Source organism: Buteo buteo, chromosome Z (assembly GCF_964188355.1).
Source record: "Buteo buteo chromosome Z, bButBut1.hap1.1, whole genome shotgun sequence".
In the NCBI taxonomy this organism is placed as follows: domain Eukaryota; kingdom Metazoa; phylum Chordata; class Aves; order Accipitriformes; family Accipitridae; genus Buteo; species Buteo buteo.
Window position 1 is genome coordinate 81,527,287 of NC_134204.1, and position 18,482 is coordinate 81,545,768.

Below are 18,482 nucleotides of genomic sequence, written 5' to 3' on the forward strand. Positions count from 1 at the left end.
GGAGAAGACCTTTAAGGACATCGAGTCCAACTGTTAACCTAGTACTGCCAAGTCCACCACTAAATCATGTCCCTGAGTGCCACATCTACATGTCTTTTGAATACCTCCAGGGATGGTGACTTCACCACTTCCCTGGGCAGCCTGTTCCAGTGTTTGACAACCCTTTCGGTGAAGAAATTTTTCCTAGTATCCAATCTAAACCTCCCTTGGCACAACTTGGGGCCATTTCCTCTCATCCCATCACTTGTTTCTTGGGAAAAGAGACTGACCCCCGCCTCGTTACAACCCCCTTTCAGGTAGCTGTAGAAAGCAATAAGGTCTCCCCTCAGCCTCCTCTTCTCCAGGCTAAACAACCCCAGTTCCCTCAGACACTCCTCATAACCCTTTGTGCTCCAGGCCCCTCTCCAGGTTTGGTTTGTCGCTCTTTGGACACATTCTACCACCTCAATGTCTGTAGATCTTCCTTCAAGGCCAAAACATACTGTGAGCTGTTACTTAGCCTGGGCACTGTGAAATACAATATTTTCCCAAATCATTCCTATGTGTAAGTATTAGGTGTTGAACTGCTACTGGCCTAGAGCAGTTACAGAGAATGACTTTTAATAATGGCATCTTAATTCCTTAATTTCCCAAGTCATCTGCAGCTGTTGTTTCATTATATCCCTCTGTTTAGATGCAGATATCCAAAGGAAATTGGGTAGAAGGCTGGGAATTTTGTGCTGGGAGTTGTAGTTCAGAATGGAGTCACGCAATGGTTCCTGCTGTCGTTTTGAGAAAAATGGCTCAAAGGATTATACATCCCATCTGTTTGGGGTTAAAGATGTGCTGCTGGTGCTACTGAACCCATAAATGGTTCAAGGTTGAACTGTCTTCCTTGCGTTACAGTTTCATGCAAGAATTGGGTTTGCTTGGTGGGTCCTTGTTAGGATAGTACCATCTGGCACTGTGGTCACAAACTTCACTGTTGTTGGAGGAAGTATTCTTGTGACAGAAGAAGGGGGAAAAAAATGTACCACCACCACCCACCACACCCAGCAAAGTGAACATCTCTGTTAGCTGTAAAAATTTGTCCTACTATTACTAGAGCATTTTAGGTCCATTTAGTCGAGAACAAGTTTTAGTTGTCACATTTCTACATCTCTGACAGTTTTTTACAGAGTAATAGAGGCAAATACTTCTTGATTATTATTTTTTTTATACTCAATTGATTTTTTTTTTTTTTAATGCTTACATAAAATAAAGATGTCACGAAGGCAGTTACAACAATGTAGATTCCTGTTTGAAGGTAGAAGAGGTGTTCACTGAGGAGGGCTAGAAGGACTTAGCTTCTGTGTTTAGGATCTCACTCTGTGCATATCTGTGGAGTAATTTAAGTCTTAGAGGGGATGAGGCAACTCTCTTGCTGGTAATGAAATTGAACAGTAAGAAAAGGGACATAATTGTAGATAGATACAACTCAATATAGTTTATTTCACCTGCATTACATTCCTGAATCTGAGCTGGTGCTTCTTTCTTTCTACATGAAATAGGGGTTTGGCTTTTTTGTTTGTTTCTTTTAGACTCTCGCATGGAAGGAAATATGCTGTTCATATCCTGGTAATTTACAGAAGTGTTTATGTCCTTCTGTGTACTTAAACTGCTTAGAGTTTTGGCTTTACTGGAGATTTGTCATATTCACTACATATATCTTGTGTTGCATTGAGTATTTCCATGTTTGTGGGTGGGGCACAGTGTATGCAGATGCTCACCACGTAGCTCTGACAGGTGAGTTTAGTACTATAGAGGAAAATGTTCCATCTCTTGTTTTCTTGAGTGGGATAAAATAACTCCATTCAATTAAGTTTTTACTAAGTAGTCAGATATTTGGATCTTAAAGGCTTTAGCAAGTGGCTGTCAACATCCTTTCAGGATGTTGTAAACAAAGGGTAAAAAAACCACCCTGAAAACAGTCAATGGTTGTTCTAAATGAATCCTGTGTTATTACTCACACTGGAAAATTGTTTGTAGTACTTAGTTGGGAACACTTTTATATTTTGCCTTGGTCTAGGCATTATCTCATGCTTATTCACGTGGTTATACATTTACTTTCCAAGCAAAAAGATTATGTGCAATCATTGAGCTGTTAACCATCAGCATATTCAGGGGGAGTCTGACTTAAATTACTGCAAAATGTTGGCATGTTAGTTCCAAGGGTGTATTCAAGAAGCACTTTATAGTTTCCATTACTTCCCAAACCTAAAGGTCAATGTTTGAAGGGAAGTAGCTCCCAAGACAAGTTGTCTTCATATCTGACAGTTATTACTCCAGACACTTCAGTTATGTTTTATTAAAGTTTTTTAAAAAAGTTGCAGTCTGGGCTTCACATGTAGGAATATGATCAGTTGACAGGTAGTTTTAAAATACTCCCATTATGCAGCAGCTAACACATAATGTGGTGGTGTTTTTTTAATCTTAGAAGTATTAATCATTCATATTTTGTTACCTTGGAACTTTTACTGACAGTAATATCACAAGCACTCCTGCAAGCCTTGCTTTTATTTTGGAGATTTTTGCTAAAAGCACATTTATTTGAATCTACCTTTCATAACATTTGTAGAAACTTTTCTGGAGGTTATCAAAAGGGTTGCATGGGGGTTTTTTTCAGTGTTACACATTCATGCTGTGTATACTTTGTGATTAACTGTTCAGAAAAAGCTTCACACTCCTACTTTAAAGATTTTCCTTAAATGAGCTTTGTTCTGGCATAATTTTTGAGTTGGAAACCTGAACATAAATGCAGAATATTTGACAAAAAATGCCAGCAGATTAAATTAAAAATCCTTGGCAGGCATCCTTTCATACTTTCGGGAGACTCAAGCCTCAAACACAAGTAAGTTGCTGTGTGATAAGTTTGTGTGTCAGTTGATTTATGGTAATGCCCCATGTTCTGTTCTTAGCCTGTAGGAAATGCATTCTGATTTAAGCTGTCTTATTAGGCTTTCCTTCTGAAATCTAAATTAACATAGTTGTGAACTCTTCATGTATTTAAGCCAAGACCTGAATCCAGATGTTATATCTACAGTCTATTCTATTATTGCCACACTATAAGTTACATGAAAAACAAGGAAGAAAATAAGTTTAGATCTCCAAGTAAAGCTCATTTCCTAATTCATTTAGGGCAGTTTTAAAAATAATAAAATGTGCAAGTCTTTTACCCTGCTTTCTAAGGAAACAAAGCTTATATGATCATGCTGTGTGCCTCTGCTGACTGCCAGTCTTACCTCCTCCCCCTTCCCCCCAATAACTTTTGAAACTACTGGCCAATTTCAAACAGATTTGACGGGAGTAAAGGTCTCAAAGATATCAGGTTCCTGCTAGTTTCATGGAAATAGGTGGCTGGATGGAGAAGAGAGACCCTATTCATATGTCTGCTTTGGAAAAAACTGTGGAGTGAGATCAACTGTATTATTAGACACTAGCAAATCCTCATGGGAAAGAAGTTATGAATGTACTAAATAAGGGAAAAGCTTTGACTGGATTTTTCACCTTCTTGGACATTAGGGGATCCAGCACAAGAGTAACAACCATAGGAAACCAGCCTTCAGTAGTTCCATTGCTCACAGACCTGCTTGCTGCTCAGTGAGGTAGGAAAGTATCTGATTATTCCTGAAGCCTTTGAATTAACGAGGAAAAGGATGAAGAAAAGATCTTTTAAGGATGTCCCGCTTCAGTTGTCTTTGTAAACTCACTTCAGAGGCAGACTGGTAGCAGAGAGTGTTGCCTGAAGTATAGAAGGGGATGATAAAAGAGGAGAAGCATAAAAGAAGATAAAGCGCTTAGATGTATGCATAAAATGCAAACCTGCCAGTTTTTGCATGGTGAAGTAGTAGTTTCATCCCAAATTCAATAAACTGCTTGAATTGTTTGCTCTCTACGTAATCATGACTCTGTTGTCACTGTTTGTGGAACTATAATGCATAGTTGCCCATTCCATATTTGTTATCCTAATAAGAAACAAGGACACCTGATCTTTCTGTAGCTTTGCCTTTGACCTTTTTACTCCAATTGCTCAGGTATTTTAGTGAAGTGGAACATTTTATCTGATTACCATTGGAAAAGAATTGGAAGGAATACCTAATATTACAGGTGCTGAGTAATACCGCTGCAGTGCATTTTAGTATTCAGTGTGTTTCTAACTTTAAGTGATTCAGTTGCGTAGTGGTCAAGAAAATTGAGGAGAAAATTAGCAGCTTTCAGTGGCTTAGCACGTTGAGAGATGAACATGGCTTTAGCACAAATGGTCTGTAACTTTGCTTGGTTCATGCCTTTTTTTGAAATATATCTCATTTTTACAAAGATACGATTTGGTTCTCATTGATACATGTTGGTTTAAGGTTGGAGGATGAAGTACTCTCATGAGCAACAGTTTTTAGAGTTTGGGAGGTTTCCAAGACCCAACTGGATAAAGCCCTGAGCAACCTGGTCTGACCTCTGAGCTGGCCCTGCTTTGGGCAGGAGGTTAGACTGGAGACCTCCAGAGGTCCCTCCCAATCAATGACTCTATGAGAGCTTTCGGGATAGGAACCTGCTTCCAGTCCGGTGCACTCTGCAGTGTACAGCTTGATGAGGGATGGATGGAATAACTTGTAAGTGGCAGAGCCTTCTTCAGCCTTATTTCTACCTCTTTCCCCAGGATCCAGGTATTCCACCAACAGGGATATCCGAGACCTCCTCCTGCAGTGTGCCTTGCTCTTTCTTAATGTGGTAAAAGGCAGTGGCTTCTGCTGCAAACCTGTTAAAGCAGTATTCCAGGGACTACTGTGGTTGCCTCTACACCAGTAAATTAAAATTTCCTGGGAATGTTCCCAGGCACAGAGACCAGCTGGTGGGGGACAGTCTATGTCCATGCTATTAAACTCTCTCAGCCTCCAGAAGAGGTTGGCTGCATGCAAGCTGCCTCTTGGGAGAGGTCGCTGGGGTGCTCCAACTTCTGCAATGTGCCTGCAAAGTGTTTGGTGGGGTGGCCGCTGGCATGGGCCTAGGACATGCTGTGGCCATTCTAGTGCTTAGACATATATAATACTAGTGTATTCTAGTACCTGGCGATGTTCCCAATGTCTGCTTAGTTTACTGTAAAGATGTAGCCTCTTTGCACTGCAACTGTTAAGGGGGCCACAGTGCCATGAATGTGTGGGTTTGAGGGTGTGAGAAAGAGCAAAGCAGTCTACAAAATATTTGGGAACCCCTGCCATACAAAATAGTGAAACCACATGGAATTTCATCAGTTGATGTGGAGCTAACATAATGGCAGTTTATGTGGAAGGTTTCTGCAGTATGTAGTAGAAACCTGAGAAAAATAGCAATCACTTATGTCAGCTGTTTTGCCCTAGAATAGATGTAATGCCTTTGTCAAGAAGGAAGATACTCTTTTTTCGAGGATGAAGTAATACTTTTCTCATAAATAACCTTTCAGGAGGGAAAGGCAAGAGTGAAGAAAGGCAGGATTTTTATCTTAAACTTGGTTTTTGTAATTGGTGATAATATTTTTATACTGACTGATGTAACCGGCAAGATTTCTTGGCTTCCATGGTACTTTGTGATTTTTCTAGCTTCCTAGAGTTTGCTGTTACAAAAGCAACTTCTGCATTCACATTGTCATCACTGTATTGTGCAAGTCTAGTGTACTCATTTTATTACCACACCCAGGGATGTCATGGTTACTGTTGAATGATTTCCCTGGAGATAATAGTGGCACAGCTTTAAAAAATCAAGACCACTCACTGATTGACTTAAGAAATAAAAATGGTATAATGCTTTCCAGATTCAAGCTTGTAACAATACTTTCTTTGTATAAGTGTCAGCATCATTCATTTGTAGGTCATATTCTTTAACCCTGTACATGAATTTTAATTAACATTTTCCTCTTTTTAAATCATAGGTTTTTTCATGGTGAAAACTTATTTTTATCAAAGTATTGATTCTATCTTAGTTCAGATTCCGTGCATATGTGAAGTGGAAGAGGTAGCTGATATTTAAGCAGCAGTAGCAAGGGTGATTGTAGAAATCACAGCCTGTGTGTCTTACAAGAGTTCCAACTCTCAGTGAGAAACGAAAGCTGCTGTATCTTACACAGCCTATTGTAATGCAAGCATGAAAGGGACATCTTACTTTTGAATAGATGTTAACATTCAGTGTTGTCCTGTACATTATGGCTAATCTCTAACTCTGTAGTAAAGAATTTACTTGGAGTACCAGCCATAGGCAAGGTCATCAGTAGGTGACTTCAGCATAGTTTAACTGATGGCTTTTAATATCTTGTCCTAGTAAGTTTTTCTAGGTATAAATTTGTGCAAGTGTTGAAAAATAAGTGAGTAAAGCATTTGTTTTGGTTTGGCTCTTGAGATTATTAAGATGGCTTTTTAAGTATTGAAAACATATGGTTTCAGACTGTGGGTTTTTTATTAATAAAAAACACCCTGATTGCTTCTCGATCCTCCCTAGTTCCCAAAGACCCAGTTGAACTGGCGCTAATAGGCAGGATGGAAAAACCAAGCTACGGTAAGACTGAGCTCTATCGCAGAAACACCCCTTCCAGTGTAGCTCCCTGTTAGTGTAGGAGAGGTGTTGAGAGATGCTCAGGATAGGGCAATGACAAAAGGATCCGTTGTTTTGTGGGTCTTCAGGGCTTTCCTGCTTCAACGCAGGGGTCACATCTGCTGTTACAAACTGTGGGTCTTGATGAAGACAGAGAAGGGACTACGCAGCTGCTGCATGCTGGTGGGCTGCTATAGAACTTCCCCCCCCTCAAATTCTTCATTAATATTTTCCTGGTGAAAGGACCTTTGCTTAGACAATACCTTGCAGCAGGCAGCATCTGTCTGCAAGGATGTAGATGTTACTAACTGTGCTGACCCAGCTGATTGTTCACACAGTTTGAAATACTATGATTAGAAGCAGAGCAGAAAGATCTCTGAGTCCTACTCCAAAGGGGTAGGAAAAGTGGTAGATGAGTGAGGTGAGTTAGAGATGATTCTGTTACAAACTGTAGGTTGATTCGTACAATTAAAACTATGCATTAGTTCACACACTAGGAATATTTTCATTTCAAAATCAGACCAAAGTATCTGTAAGTGTACTTTCTGTGAAAATTATTTGTTAATTCCTTTTCAAAATAGAGAAGGAAGAAACAAAATATTGTAGGTTAGGATTTAAGTATTTAATATAAATAAAAGATAGAGAGCCACACTATATAGCTGTTATAGCCTGCCAGGACAAGAAAGGACAAAATCTGTCTGTCTAAATAAATATTGTTTTCTATCTTGTGGAAGTATGGAATTCCTTAAATATATTTTGGATAACAAATATTGTTAGAAAGGATTGTCAGGATACTTAAGTAATACAGAGAGAAACCATGGCCAGCAATGCAGAAGCAATGAGAGTTTCCAGCATTTTTTTTTTTCTTATGGACTAATATGTCATAATGAAAAATTGTTGTTATTGGAAATTAGCTCACTGTTAGTATCTAGCTTCAGATTCTGCTTCAGAAGAGAGACCATTCAGGCATTGCTGTGTAAATGGCTGCTTCTTTCAGTGCATAAACTTTGATACTTATTGCCTTACATGTGATAACTCTCATTTCTAGCGGAATGTAGTAATGCAAAGATTATATAGCATATATGTATTATTTTAATGTAAAATTGAAATCCACTATCTCTATAGAATAAAATAATTCTCATGTAGCTTTAGAACTTTCCATGAAAAAATGTGTTGGCTTATATTTTAATGAGTTTTTTTTCCTATGTGAAGCATCTTCCTGTAAACATCAGTAACAAGAAGAAAATTACTTGAGAAGCTTTTCAGTTTACTTCCAAAATATTATCTGTCTTATGCTTGAGATTACTTCTTTCTTCATCGGTAGGTGACAAAACAGTAGGCAGGATTAGAGGTGATGGGAAAATGACAGTTTGTCATAAGCTTCTAATTCTTGTTTTTATTTCTAAACTTAAAATACTGGTCTAATGGATAAATTCTGAGTGTGATTTCTGATTAAGGGAACACAACTTTCTAAATGGTTCTGTATTCATCTTCATGTGTCTTTAAAAAAGCAAATTAAAAAAAAATCCCAACAAACAGTAAAACAGATATTGAAGAGGAGCAGTATTATCAGTCACAGTCTATTGTCCACTGAGACCTCTAGCAGATCTGCTCATTCTCTGTATAAATGAAGTGTTTAGTGCTTCACTGTTTTACATAGCATTTTCTTGAATGATCTGAGAGAGGAAGTAGAAAGCACATTAATTACATCTGCAGATGATACGAAGCTAGTGAGCTACAGCAGCTGGAAGAATGGAAAGAAATATAAATTGATCTAGAGAGCGGCAATGTGCAGGAATTTACAAAATGAGGCTCACCTTGGAAACATGATCCAAATCATAGACATGTTCTATGTAAAATTAGCTTAGTGAAGTGTTAATGTTGAGCTTTCACTCATGCAGTAAGCAAGATCTATTTATCTTGATATGTCACTCAGTTAAATGTTTCTTATGGTATCCTGATCTTTAACCACTTCTACCGAACCTTCCTGGTACTGTTTCCAGTTTCAGTACTGTGGTTTTGGTGATGAAGGACAAATAACTGGGACTATTTCTTGGTTTATTTGCAAGCAAAAACTAAGCAATATGTGAAAAAACTAATAGCTCCTTTTTTATGATCCCCCCCCCCCTCCATTTAATTTTAATAGAATTCTGTCTTAATCAGTGCTGCAAATTACGTGTCTGTCCCAAATTCAGAATACTTGGATCTAAAATTGCGCTATTTTGTGCAGCTGCTCTTTTACCAGTTTGCTTTCCAATTTGGGATGCCAGCAGGACTCCAGAGCAAAACTGTCCTGAGATTTCATTTTCTTTATGTTATTTTACGAATGGCTCATGCTTTGCCTTGATGCTTTGGAAATGAAATGGATCTGGCTGCCTTTATGGCTTATCAGTTTCTCAGCCCTGGGCTCTTTACAGGGGCGAATGCCCATCAGTTGTAATTTGCTCAGATAACAATGTTACTATTGTTAGTGCTAACATGTCTGTTTGTTAAATAGGTGGTGTAATAGCTTGTTGTAAGAAATAATTTCATGTTGAAGAAACAGCCTAAGAAGGCTTTTTGGTACACTTTGTGTAATACTGTGTGTGCAGGAGGCAAAACAAAACCGCATATCCAGTATCACATTACTTTTGGCTTAATTAGGCTCTATCTAAATGTCTCATGTTTTTCTGCACTGAGCTGCTGAAGATAGCTGCAATGTAACCCAGATAATGTGCTCCTATGACTATCCAAAATTAAGATTAGATGAGGAGGGTGGGGTGGAAAGGTGCAGAAGCCTTATGATTTTTTTTTTTCCCCCCTGTGGATACATGAGCACCTGCCTAATAAATTTAAGGCTCCTGGTGATGGGCTTGCTTTGCTTACCTTTAGCGGGCCTCCTAGAAATGGTCCACAGATTACAGTGTATAAGACACAGAAAACAGTACAGTGAAGTTTAGTGTTAAGGCAGTACATAACAGTCAATTGCTTTATACAAAGACTGAATGAAAGTCTAACTGTTACTGTGTCGGACTTTGAAATGAACAGCTAAAAAGATGGCCAACCAAATTCATTGTGTCCCTGTACCAGTGTGGCAAATCTGTGCAGCACCTCCTCTCTGTTGGCTCCCACGTTAGCAGTGGCTCGTCAGGCTGGCATGCATTTCTTGCTCTGCTCTTTGCAGCGTGTCGTCTCCCCATCTCCATCTTGAGAATTCATCAAAAAAGGTAGCATGCCCAAAAGCCTGGTTTGATTCCTTTCAGTGTATCTGCTTTTTTTATAAAAAGAAGGACTTTGTTTTTTCTTACATATCTTCAGAAATACTTTCATGGCAGAGCTCCGTGAAGATAAGGATGTATTTTGCAGTTTCAAAACTCCACATTGTGCTAGCAGTATCGGTTTATGTAATATATTTAAGAAAGAGGCTGAACTGGTGTTTGTTTATAATTACAATTGCTTTTGTAATGTCTGTTGTGTGTTTGGCATGATTTTGATTTGTGAGTGGAACCAGGCTTTCAGCTGAAATCTATTGTTATTCACTTTAACCTGTTTTAGGGTTATTCATATTTCATTCTTTTGTGCTGAGTAAACTGTAATGGGCAATGCTTATTTGTCCTAATTAAACATATTTGCCTGTACCTTATCTCGGTTGATTATATTAAAAGCGTAAGACAAAAGTATCTCCTTTTCTTGCTATTTCCTCCACAGTATAAGTAGAAGATTGTGTTGCTATTTATCTGTGCTACTGTGCTTCTCTATCTCTCCGGTTAGTATTCAAGTGTGGCATGAATTCTTTATCCGTATAGTATGGTGGTGGCTTGCAAGTGATGAAAAACAGTTTCCTTTACGCAAATGTCCATCTCTGTTAATGCTGTCAAACAGCCAAGTGTGATACCCAGGGAATACACGTCACTCTGTGGGTTACTGATAATGTAATCTAATTTCCAAAAATAGATTAAATGCATCTTTTCATCTTTAGCCATCAGATGTATATAAGCTAAAGGAAAACAACATGCCAGAGACAGTACATGTGAATTTGGAAGAAAGATCAGTGGCTAATTTGAAATTAAATGTTTGGGTTTGCCACATTTTCTGATAAATTAACCTTGGTGAAGGAGCTTGTGATGGTATTGTGTTGTAGAGACTTTCACAGATAAAATATTTAAGTTGGAGGACTGTTATTTGTTTCAAACAATGCCTTTAAAATCTTTATAAGCAATTTTTACAAGGCCTTTTTCAGCAAAACCTTATGTATAGCAGTGATAAGCTTCACTTTTTAAAAAGTGTTAACAAATGCTACACTTTTTTTTTATGAATGTCTTTTATTTAGTGATTTGCCATGCCCTCCCAAGTAAAATGAACTAAATTGAGGAGAAAAATGAATGAAATGGCATTTCTGATTTTAATAGGTGAGGTACCAGGACACAGACTGAACCCTTCCCTAGCATGTACCACCTTTTTGTTTGTTTGTTTTGGTTTGGTTTTTTTTGTAAAGATGTTATTGCCATGTATTCAAGTTGAAAGATGAGTAATAGTTCTATTCATAGGGAAATGGTACAACAGTTGTGTCAATCCTTTTAGTAATTACAAGATGTGAGAGAGGATCCCTTCTCCCTCCACGTACCCCTTACCAACTTGACATTTCTGCAGGCATTTCCAATCAAAGCCAAGTCATTTTGGTGCCTCTTTCTGAAAAATCTGCTTCTGCTGTAGTTTAAGCTGGCCAAAGTCTAGATTGTGTCATCCAATCCATGCTGCTTTTCTTAGGATCTGCTCCCTCAACTATTTTTTTTTGTCAAACCAGGCAAATGGTGGTGCTTCTAGATATAGAGAGCGTCAGAAAAGCCCCCCTATGGCTTCTGTATCAGCTGCAGAAGTGTACCTTACGGTAGTTCAGATTCTCCATCATTTACCCACACCACAGCACCAAAGTCAGGTCCTTCATTTCTGGTTTGCTTCTCTTAAGGTAATGTGTGCGACCCTTTTCAAGGAGCCTTAATACGCTTCTTCAATTGCCTCAAACTGTCATGTTGAATATTTTTGTATCTTCATCCAGCTTTGCGCATTTATAGTTTAGCTGATACTGTTTTGTATGTATGGCTGAGCTATTTCTCCTTTAACATAATAGAAACAACAGTTTTCTGTTGTTTCTGCCAGACCAGGCAGAACAAATCTGTTCAGAGATCTTGTATAACCTGTGTGACATCCCCATTGCTGAAGAAATAGAACTATTTGTTATAGAGGCTATCCTTTAATCTCATTGAATTATTGAGGATACCTATTTAATTGAACGACTCCTTTTGTAATTAAGAACTTGCTGTCTGAGCCCTAAAGGGGAAAACTTGCCGACTAGTTTTCATCCATCAGGTGCATGCAAGCATTATTGAGAGGCATTTGTAGTGCTACTTTAAATCAAAAGTCATTAATGTTCATTTGTTTTATCAGTAATGTTTATGTGGTTGTATTGCTGCTGTGGGTACCAGAATTGGGCAGATGGCAAGAACATGTTAGCAATACCGTTAGTTTTTCAGTTTCTGTCGTTATGCATTATATCAAAAATGCCTTTTAAATAAAACCTGTGGTTGCACCTTTATACTGCTGACCTCCTCTGAGCTGTACAAGAGCAGGCTGTTCCTATATCATGTTACGCTAGCTGCGTGGCATCTCTTTTTCTGCCCATTAGAAAGTATGTCAGTGCTTACGTCCTGTGCCTATTGAATGACAGGTGACCATTAAGACATGTTAGCTGCATAAATAATTGGCATGGAGATTATTTCACATATTCCACAATTATTCTTGTGACAAATTTATTATATCACTTTGAACTGGAGGACTGTAAGGTATTTCTTATATTTATTAAGTATGTATTCAAATTTATTGGAGTGAGGTTTTGTGATCTTTCTAGTACAGATGAAGTAACTCATTCTTTCCTTGTGTCCTAGTTTAGACTTGGATCTCTGAAACTACAGAAAGTTTTGAGTCCGGCAGAGGTGGTTAAGGAGCTGATTGGTTACTGTCTGGACTGCCTGGGAAGACTGCATGCGAAAAACGAGCATCTGCAAAAAGAAAACGAAAGGCTCTTCAGCAGCTGGAGCAACATGGAGAAGCTGTAAGTTTAAAAGTGCATTTGCAGGTGATACTTGAGAAACTTACAAACACTTATACTGTCAGTGCAGGCTTTACTGATGAGCACTTTTGAAGTCGTATACAGAAAGGCACATATATTTTCCTTCTCTTAACAAGTGTTTTGAGCCCAGTTATCTACAGCCCATGTAGTTGTGAATCTCCTTCCTATGTCAAAGATACAACTGGTATTACAAACTTTGCAATAAAAGCTGGTTTTAGCTTTATGAAGTTAAAAAAAAAAATTAAAAAAAATACCTTTTTTCTGTAGAATCCTCTCCACTTTCTTCAGGAAGCCTTTTCATTTCCACTATTTCCTATAATTCTTAGGACTAGCAGTTTAAATTGTCTACATTTTTGAGTGGGAAATAAATGGCCATCACTTTAATCTGTTTGCCTTGTCAAAGCAGCCAGAATTGGAAAACAAGTATGTTGTTATATGAAAAAGTAACATTATTTTACAAGAGATTTTTATAATTGCCATTGCATTTATGATCTGAATTGTCTGCCACTGCACTCTGTAGTGAAGTAATCTATGCTTATTTCAATTGGCATAAAACACTTAGCACATACAAGTCAGAGATTTATCTTGATTTTCTATAGCTTTATCTGAAAAAAAACACATTTAGGAAGATTGATGAAAGAATGTAGCTAATTGGCATTAATTTACCCTGAAAAAGAGACCGAACTTTTGGGAGGAGTTAGTTTTGTTTCCTTCTCATTAAAATGAGTAACAGTTTCTCCTGACAATCTCCCTGACAAGCATATGGCCTTCCTAAGTAGTGTTTTACTGCTTAACAGTTTATTGAACAATAGCGTATTGTGTAACCAGTATGCTGTACTGCATTACACGCTAATGTGTAATAAGCGTTAGTGCTTGTATCAATTTCCATGGTGGTGTGGCACTTTTAAAGAGTAACCCCAAAGAAAAAAAAAAAAAATCACAGTAGCCTCACAGCCTTTGCTCTCAGAAGCAGTGTATTCAAGCTTCGAAACCTGGTGGTTTTCTTTATTATGTTTATATTTTGAACAGCTGAAACATGATTTTTCAAAATAAATATTGCAAGTTGTATGGTCACCAAACTTTGGCCATGTCTGCTAAATGGAGAGTAAAAATTATTTGCATCCAAACAGGATTGGTTTTTTTTTTGTTTGGGTTTGTTTGGTTTTGTTTTTTTTAATTCTTTTTGCCACAGCCTAGTCTACCGTGCTGTGTCTCTCTTTGCTCTTTTGGCTCCAAATGCTGGACCTAGTGTTGTGAGTTTCTTGGACCTGAACAAAAGCTTTGCCTGTCTTTGTTCAGGAGACAGGATTTCAGGCTTCGCATTCTGTATCACTTGCGGTGTTGAGTGGTAAAACATCAAATAAAGCACATGATGTTGCGAATTGTGCTCCCTCTTTGCCTGAAGCTAAGGCACATCAGCTCCAGAGTTTCAGCCCCTGCAGTTCCCTTTGCTTAAAATCTCTCTTCAGGACCTCATTAGAATTAAAACATAGCATGCAGACTTCCAAGAGCTGCGTTTGTTCATTTTAAGCATGGGGCACTGGATGGAATAATTCAATCATCCTCTTTCCATTTCCCTACTCTAATTTTGTTGACCATCATGAAGGTTTTGTGAGCTCAGCTCAGCAGCTTTGCCCTGTAGCTGTCTGGGGTCTCTTGAGGTCTAAACTTGTTCTGCTTTCCATTCGGTCTGCAAAATGGCAAGGAAGTTTCATTCAGGAGGCTAAATTTGCCTAGTGAGCAATCTGTAGGCAGAATAGCAGCCCCGATCTGCTGCTGGCTATTGCCTCACCGTGATGTGAGATAGTCCGCCCAGCTGTCAAGAGCTTGCTGCTGGCAGCCCTGTGCCAGCTACAGAACTGACTCCTGCCGCTTCCTTCTGAAATTCAGGTTCGCATACAGGCGAAAGGCAGGAGCAGGCCAAAGATCCCTTTGAAGAGAAATCCCCTGCATGGTCAAATTAATTGTTAAATTGCCTATGCACTCTAGTCTAAGCTGTGCAGCATCTGAGGTGTTGGGAGTGTTTCTGGTTGAAGATGTAGCTCCCTATCATCTTGCTTATTGTGATGACCTAAGTGTAGGAATTTACCTGGCTGAAAAATTCCCTGCTTTCAGGAAATGACCCATATGTAGGTGACATCAGTATGGGAGTTATTGGCTAGCTGGACCGTTCAGCACTTGATCTGAAAACATAAAATAAAAATGACTAAGACACTGTCTGGCAAGATCTAAATAGAGAGGCTAAGGAAATTTTCGAAATTATTATTCTGAAAATGCTGTGTTTGCCTGGGGGTGAGTGTGTGTGTGTATGCGTGCGCATCTCAGGAATGGTTGAGTTAAAATACCAGAGCAGAATAGCTATTGTTTTTATTTCATATAGGTAATTAAGATGGTAAAGGTAAAGTAATAATAATCTGTAGCAAAACAATTTCTTGGCCAATAAAACTCAAGTTAAAGTTCTGATTTGGGTATGGTGTGTATTTTGTATCAAACATCTAAAATTAGTGTAGACAAGCCAAAAATAGCTGCTAATTTGTGTTGTGGTCAACTATAGTGACAGTATATTTAAACCACAGATAGCTTATAAAAATGCAGGCTAGGTAGTTTGGTGCTTGAAACTGACTCTTCAGCATTAGCTCATCAAGATTCAATACCATTGCCAATGTTGGGGGAAGGGTGAATCTGAAATGTAATAGAGCGATTCTGTAAGACCAGCAATTATTTTAAAGCATGAGGACAAGGATGAATAGTAGAGATGTTGAATTTTTTCTTTCTACTGTTGGAGTGTGGAAAATGTATAAATGCCATTAAGTTACATAGTTCACATTAACCTCTATGAAGCATGTGTGATTGCTCTACATTTAGGCAGCACTTAAGAACTGGACAGTTACCTTATTTTCTCAATTACTGATTGTAACCATTCCTAATACTAGCTGCTTTCAGTGGGCTGTGCAAGCTTTTTAATGGCAGTCAACTTGGGTGTCTGGCACATTAAAAGCATTGCACTTACATAACAGAGACATCTAAGAATGCAGAAATCAGAAAACACGTGCAAATAAGACTTACATCATTCTAACCATTAAATTCCATTTATTTTCATTGTACTTGAAAGTTGTCTTTGAGGTGAGCAACTTCTTTATTTGGCCTGGGGAGATGGTATTTTAGTGAGACAACTCACATACAGGCACAAGCATGTAATGAATTGCAATTAAAGTTTGTATTTGTAACCAACGAGGTATTGCAATGAAACCCAGCCAGATTTGCTTAGTGGTCATGTAATTCAGGTAATGCATGCCTGAGTGAGTCCTAAAGGCTATGCAGAGCTACAGCCAGGGCCACCCCACAAACAGATACGTTCTGCATTATTAATGTATCCCTGTTCCCACGCAGCAGAGAACGGTTGCTTTTTACTATGCTGTTTCTAAGTATCATTATATGCCATATAATAGTACATTTGTAAAGGCTCATAACTTGCAAATATAGCATTAATGTAATACTATTTTACACTGATTGAATGTTAGGCCAAATGAATGTCATACGTACGTCTGGAGAATGTATTTATATATGGATCACTTTAAACAACAGGAAAAAATCAAAAAAGGTGTTTATGTAAATGAAGACAATCATGTAAGATTAACTGATTGCATACTACTAATTGATTTTGCCTACAGGCTAGAGTTAATATTATAATCTATGCATATAGTCAGTATGTATGTTTCGAGATGCTAGTATTTCACTCCAGAAGCTGAAGAAATTGGCTAGTCTTGCAATAAATTCTTATACTGTGCTTCTTAATGTCCAGGCAGCATCAGCTTTACTTCATTTAGAGTTACAGTTATGTGGATTTTCATCAGTGCATGCCTTTGCAGGATTCAAGTGCCTCACTGAAGTTATCTTATATGACACCTTTTTGGCCAAGTCAGCAAAATGTCTGGATTTAACTATTAAAACCAACCTCAGCTGCTCTGACAAAAACCAGTCCATTGGCAAACTAAAGGCACCGTAGTACACGCTTTCTTTAGTTCATATCGATTTGTGTGGGGGAGAGGGGACTTTGCTGTAGGATTTGATACAGACAGCATTACTGTATTTCACACAAAATCCTTGTTTTCCATTTTTATATATACACATGTAATTAATTTCAAGTATGTTCAGGCACTTCTGGACCCTGTATTAGGGTTTACAATTCTTTGTGAATTGTCTGTTTGTTCCCCACTAAACAGTTAACTTCTCTTTTGTAAGTGGAAAGTCTCCTGGTAGTTGATTAGTACATATGATCTTTCATTTAGGAATTATTGAACCGATCTATATGGTAATGATGTTCTGCTATTTGCATTTAAATTAGATGAATTATTTATCAACTATCAAGCATATCCCTAAAGCATTGCACAGTAGACTTAATGCTTTATGAGATTATTTTCTATTGTCTTCCTTCTTACATCATCTATGGTTTTCATCTATGAACAAAATAATTAGTATTTATAGAGGAAGTCTGTTGAAATTTCTTACCTTATAAATAATATTTTTTAAAATCTCTTATGTGTTTGGGTTTAATAACAAAGGAAGCTGCCTAAACTTTTTTACCAACCTTGTACAGATTGGTGAAAAGAATGTTGTTTATAAGTTATGACTATTTGCTATAATACTGTAGTCACCATGATCAATAAGGTTATCAAGATGTTTATTTGCTTGTTATGAACACAGCTATTAAAATGTTTGTGGTTCAACGCAAGGACTAAGAAGTTAAGATGTACAAGAAGTAAATACAGGATTGCATTTGCTATAAGTCACTTCATTTATTGTGCTCATGTTTGCTTATATTCCAGTTTTGCTTTGCTTATGAGACAGTATACATCCATATTCTTAATTTTATATTTCCATTGTGCTTCATTTTACTGACATTAACCTACCTACAGATGCACATTAAATCTTTAAAAACCTGAATGATATTTTACTCTGAGGATATTAAGAGCTTTTAAAACATTTTTATATATATTTGAAGTGTTTAGTCCTCTACCAAGTAATTGTGATTGGTTCAGGGGAAAAAAAAAAAATCTGTCTAGTGGTGGCTGCAAGTGCTCTTGGATCTCATCTCTGTATCTGTGTAATTCGAAATGGAGTCCACAGCACTAGAGTTACTAGCATTGAATTTGTCTGAATGCCTGTAAGGGATTACAGTTGCCATCAGGTTTTGCTGCAATGTCCTGTTGAGCTTTGCCAGGAACTGGTTTCTGTACCTTGCCAGCTCACTGGAACAAGACATGCAAGGCTGTTGGTGGAAAATGGTCAGGCAAAGGTCTGTATCACCCACATCTGCCCAGGGAGTCCTGGCAAGGAAAAAGTTCTGGAGCTGTCCCAGTTGCCCAAAGTATTTGGTGGTCATCTCAACCCACGTTGGAGGGGAGCTGCTTGTTTCTTGTTTCTTTTTTTTTTGTTCCTGTTCAAATACATTTCAAGTCAGAGTGTGTGGCCCAGATCTTGGACACGTCAAGCTTAATCATATCTATGTGTAATCTCATTATGTGTATTCTGCTAAGGTATGCCCACTATGGTGAATTGAGCATTGAAACTAAAGAACACTTACCTATTTGAATTGTAGTTGTCTCAGCTGCACGTGTGCAAGAACCTATCAAAAAAAAGCATGAAGAGAAAATTTTCCCCTTGGCAACTTCCCCTTCTGCTAGCAAAGTTCATTGCACTTGTCTGTGGAAAAATGCTTCTTCTGGCGTATTTCAGACACAAGATGCTGGACTAGTCATGCGTGGTTTGGTATGGGGATTCCTGTAATAGGAAGGTTGGCCTC

General features: G+C 38.1%; 1 protein-coding gene across 6 annotated transcripts in view; it reads left to right on the forward strand.

Annotated features, from left to right (window-relative positions):
• Positions 1-18,482, forward strand: part of XRCC4 (X-ray repair cross complementing 4) — a 181,532-nt gene that overhangs the window by 66,268 nt on the left and 96,782 nt on the right. For all 6 annotated transcript variants that reach the window (XM_075021427.1, XM_075021425.1, XM_075021426.1 and 3 more), the window contains one exon: positions 12,495-12,661. In XM_075021427.1, coding sequence (XP_074877528.1) covers positions 12,495-12,661 — 167 coding nt within the window. The remainder of the gene's footprint in view (positions 1-12,494; positions 12,662-18,482) is intronic.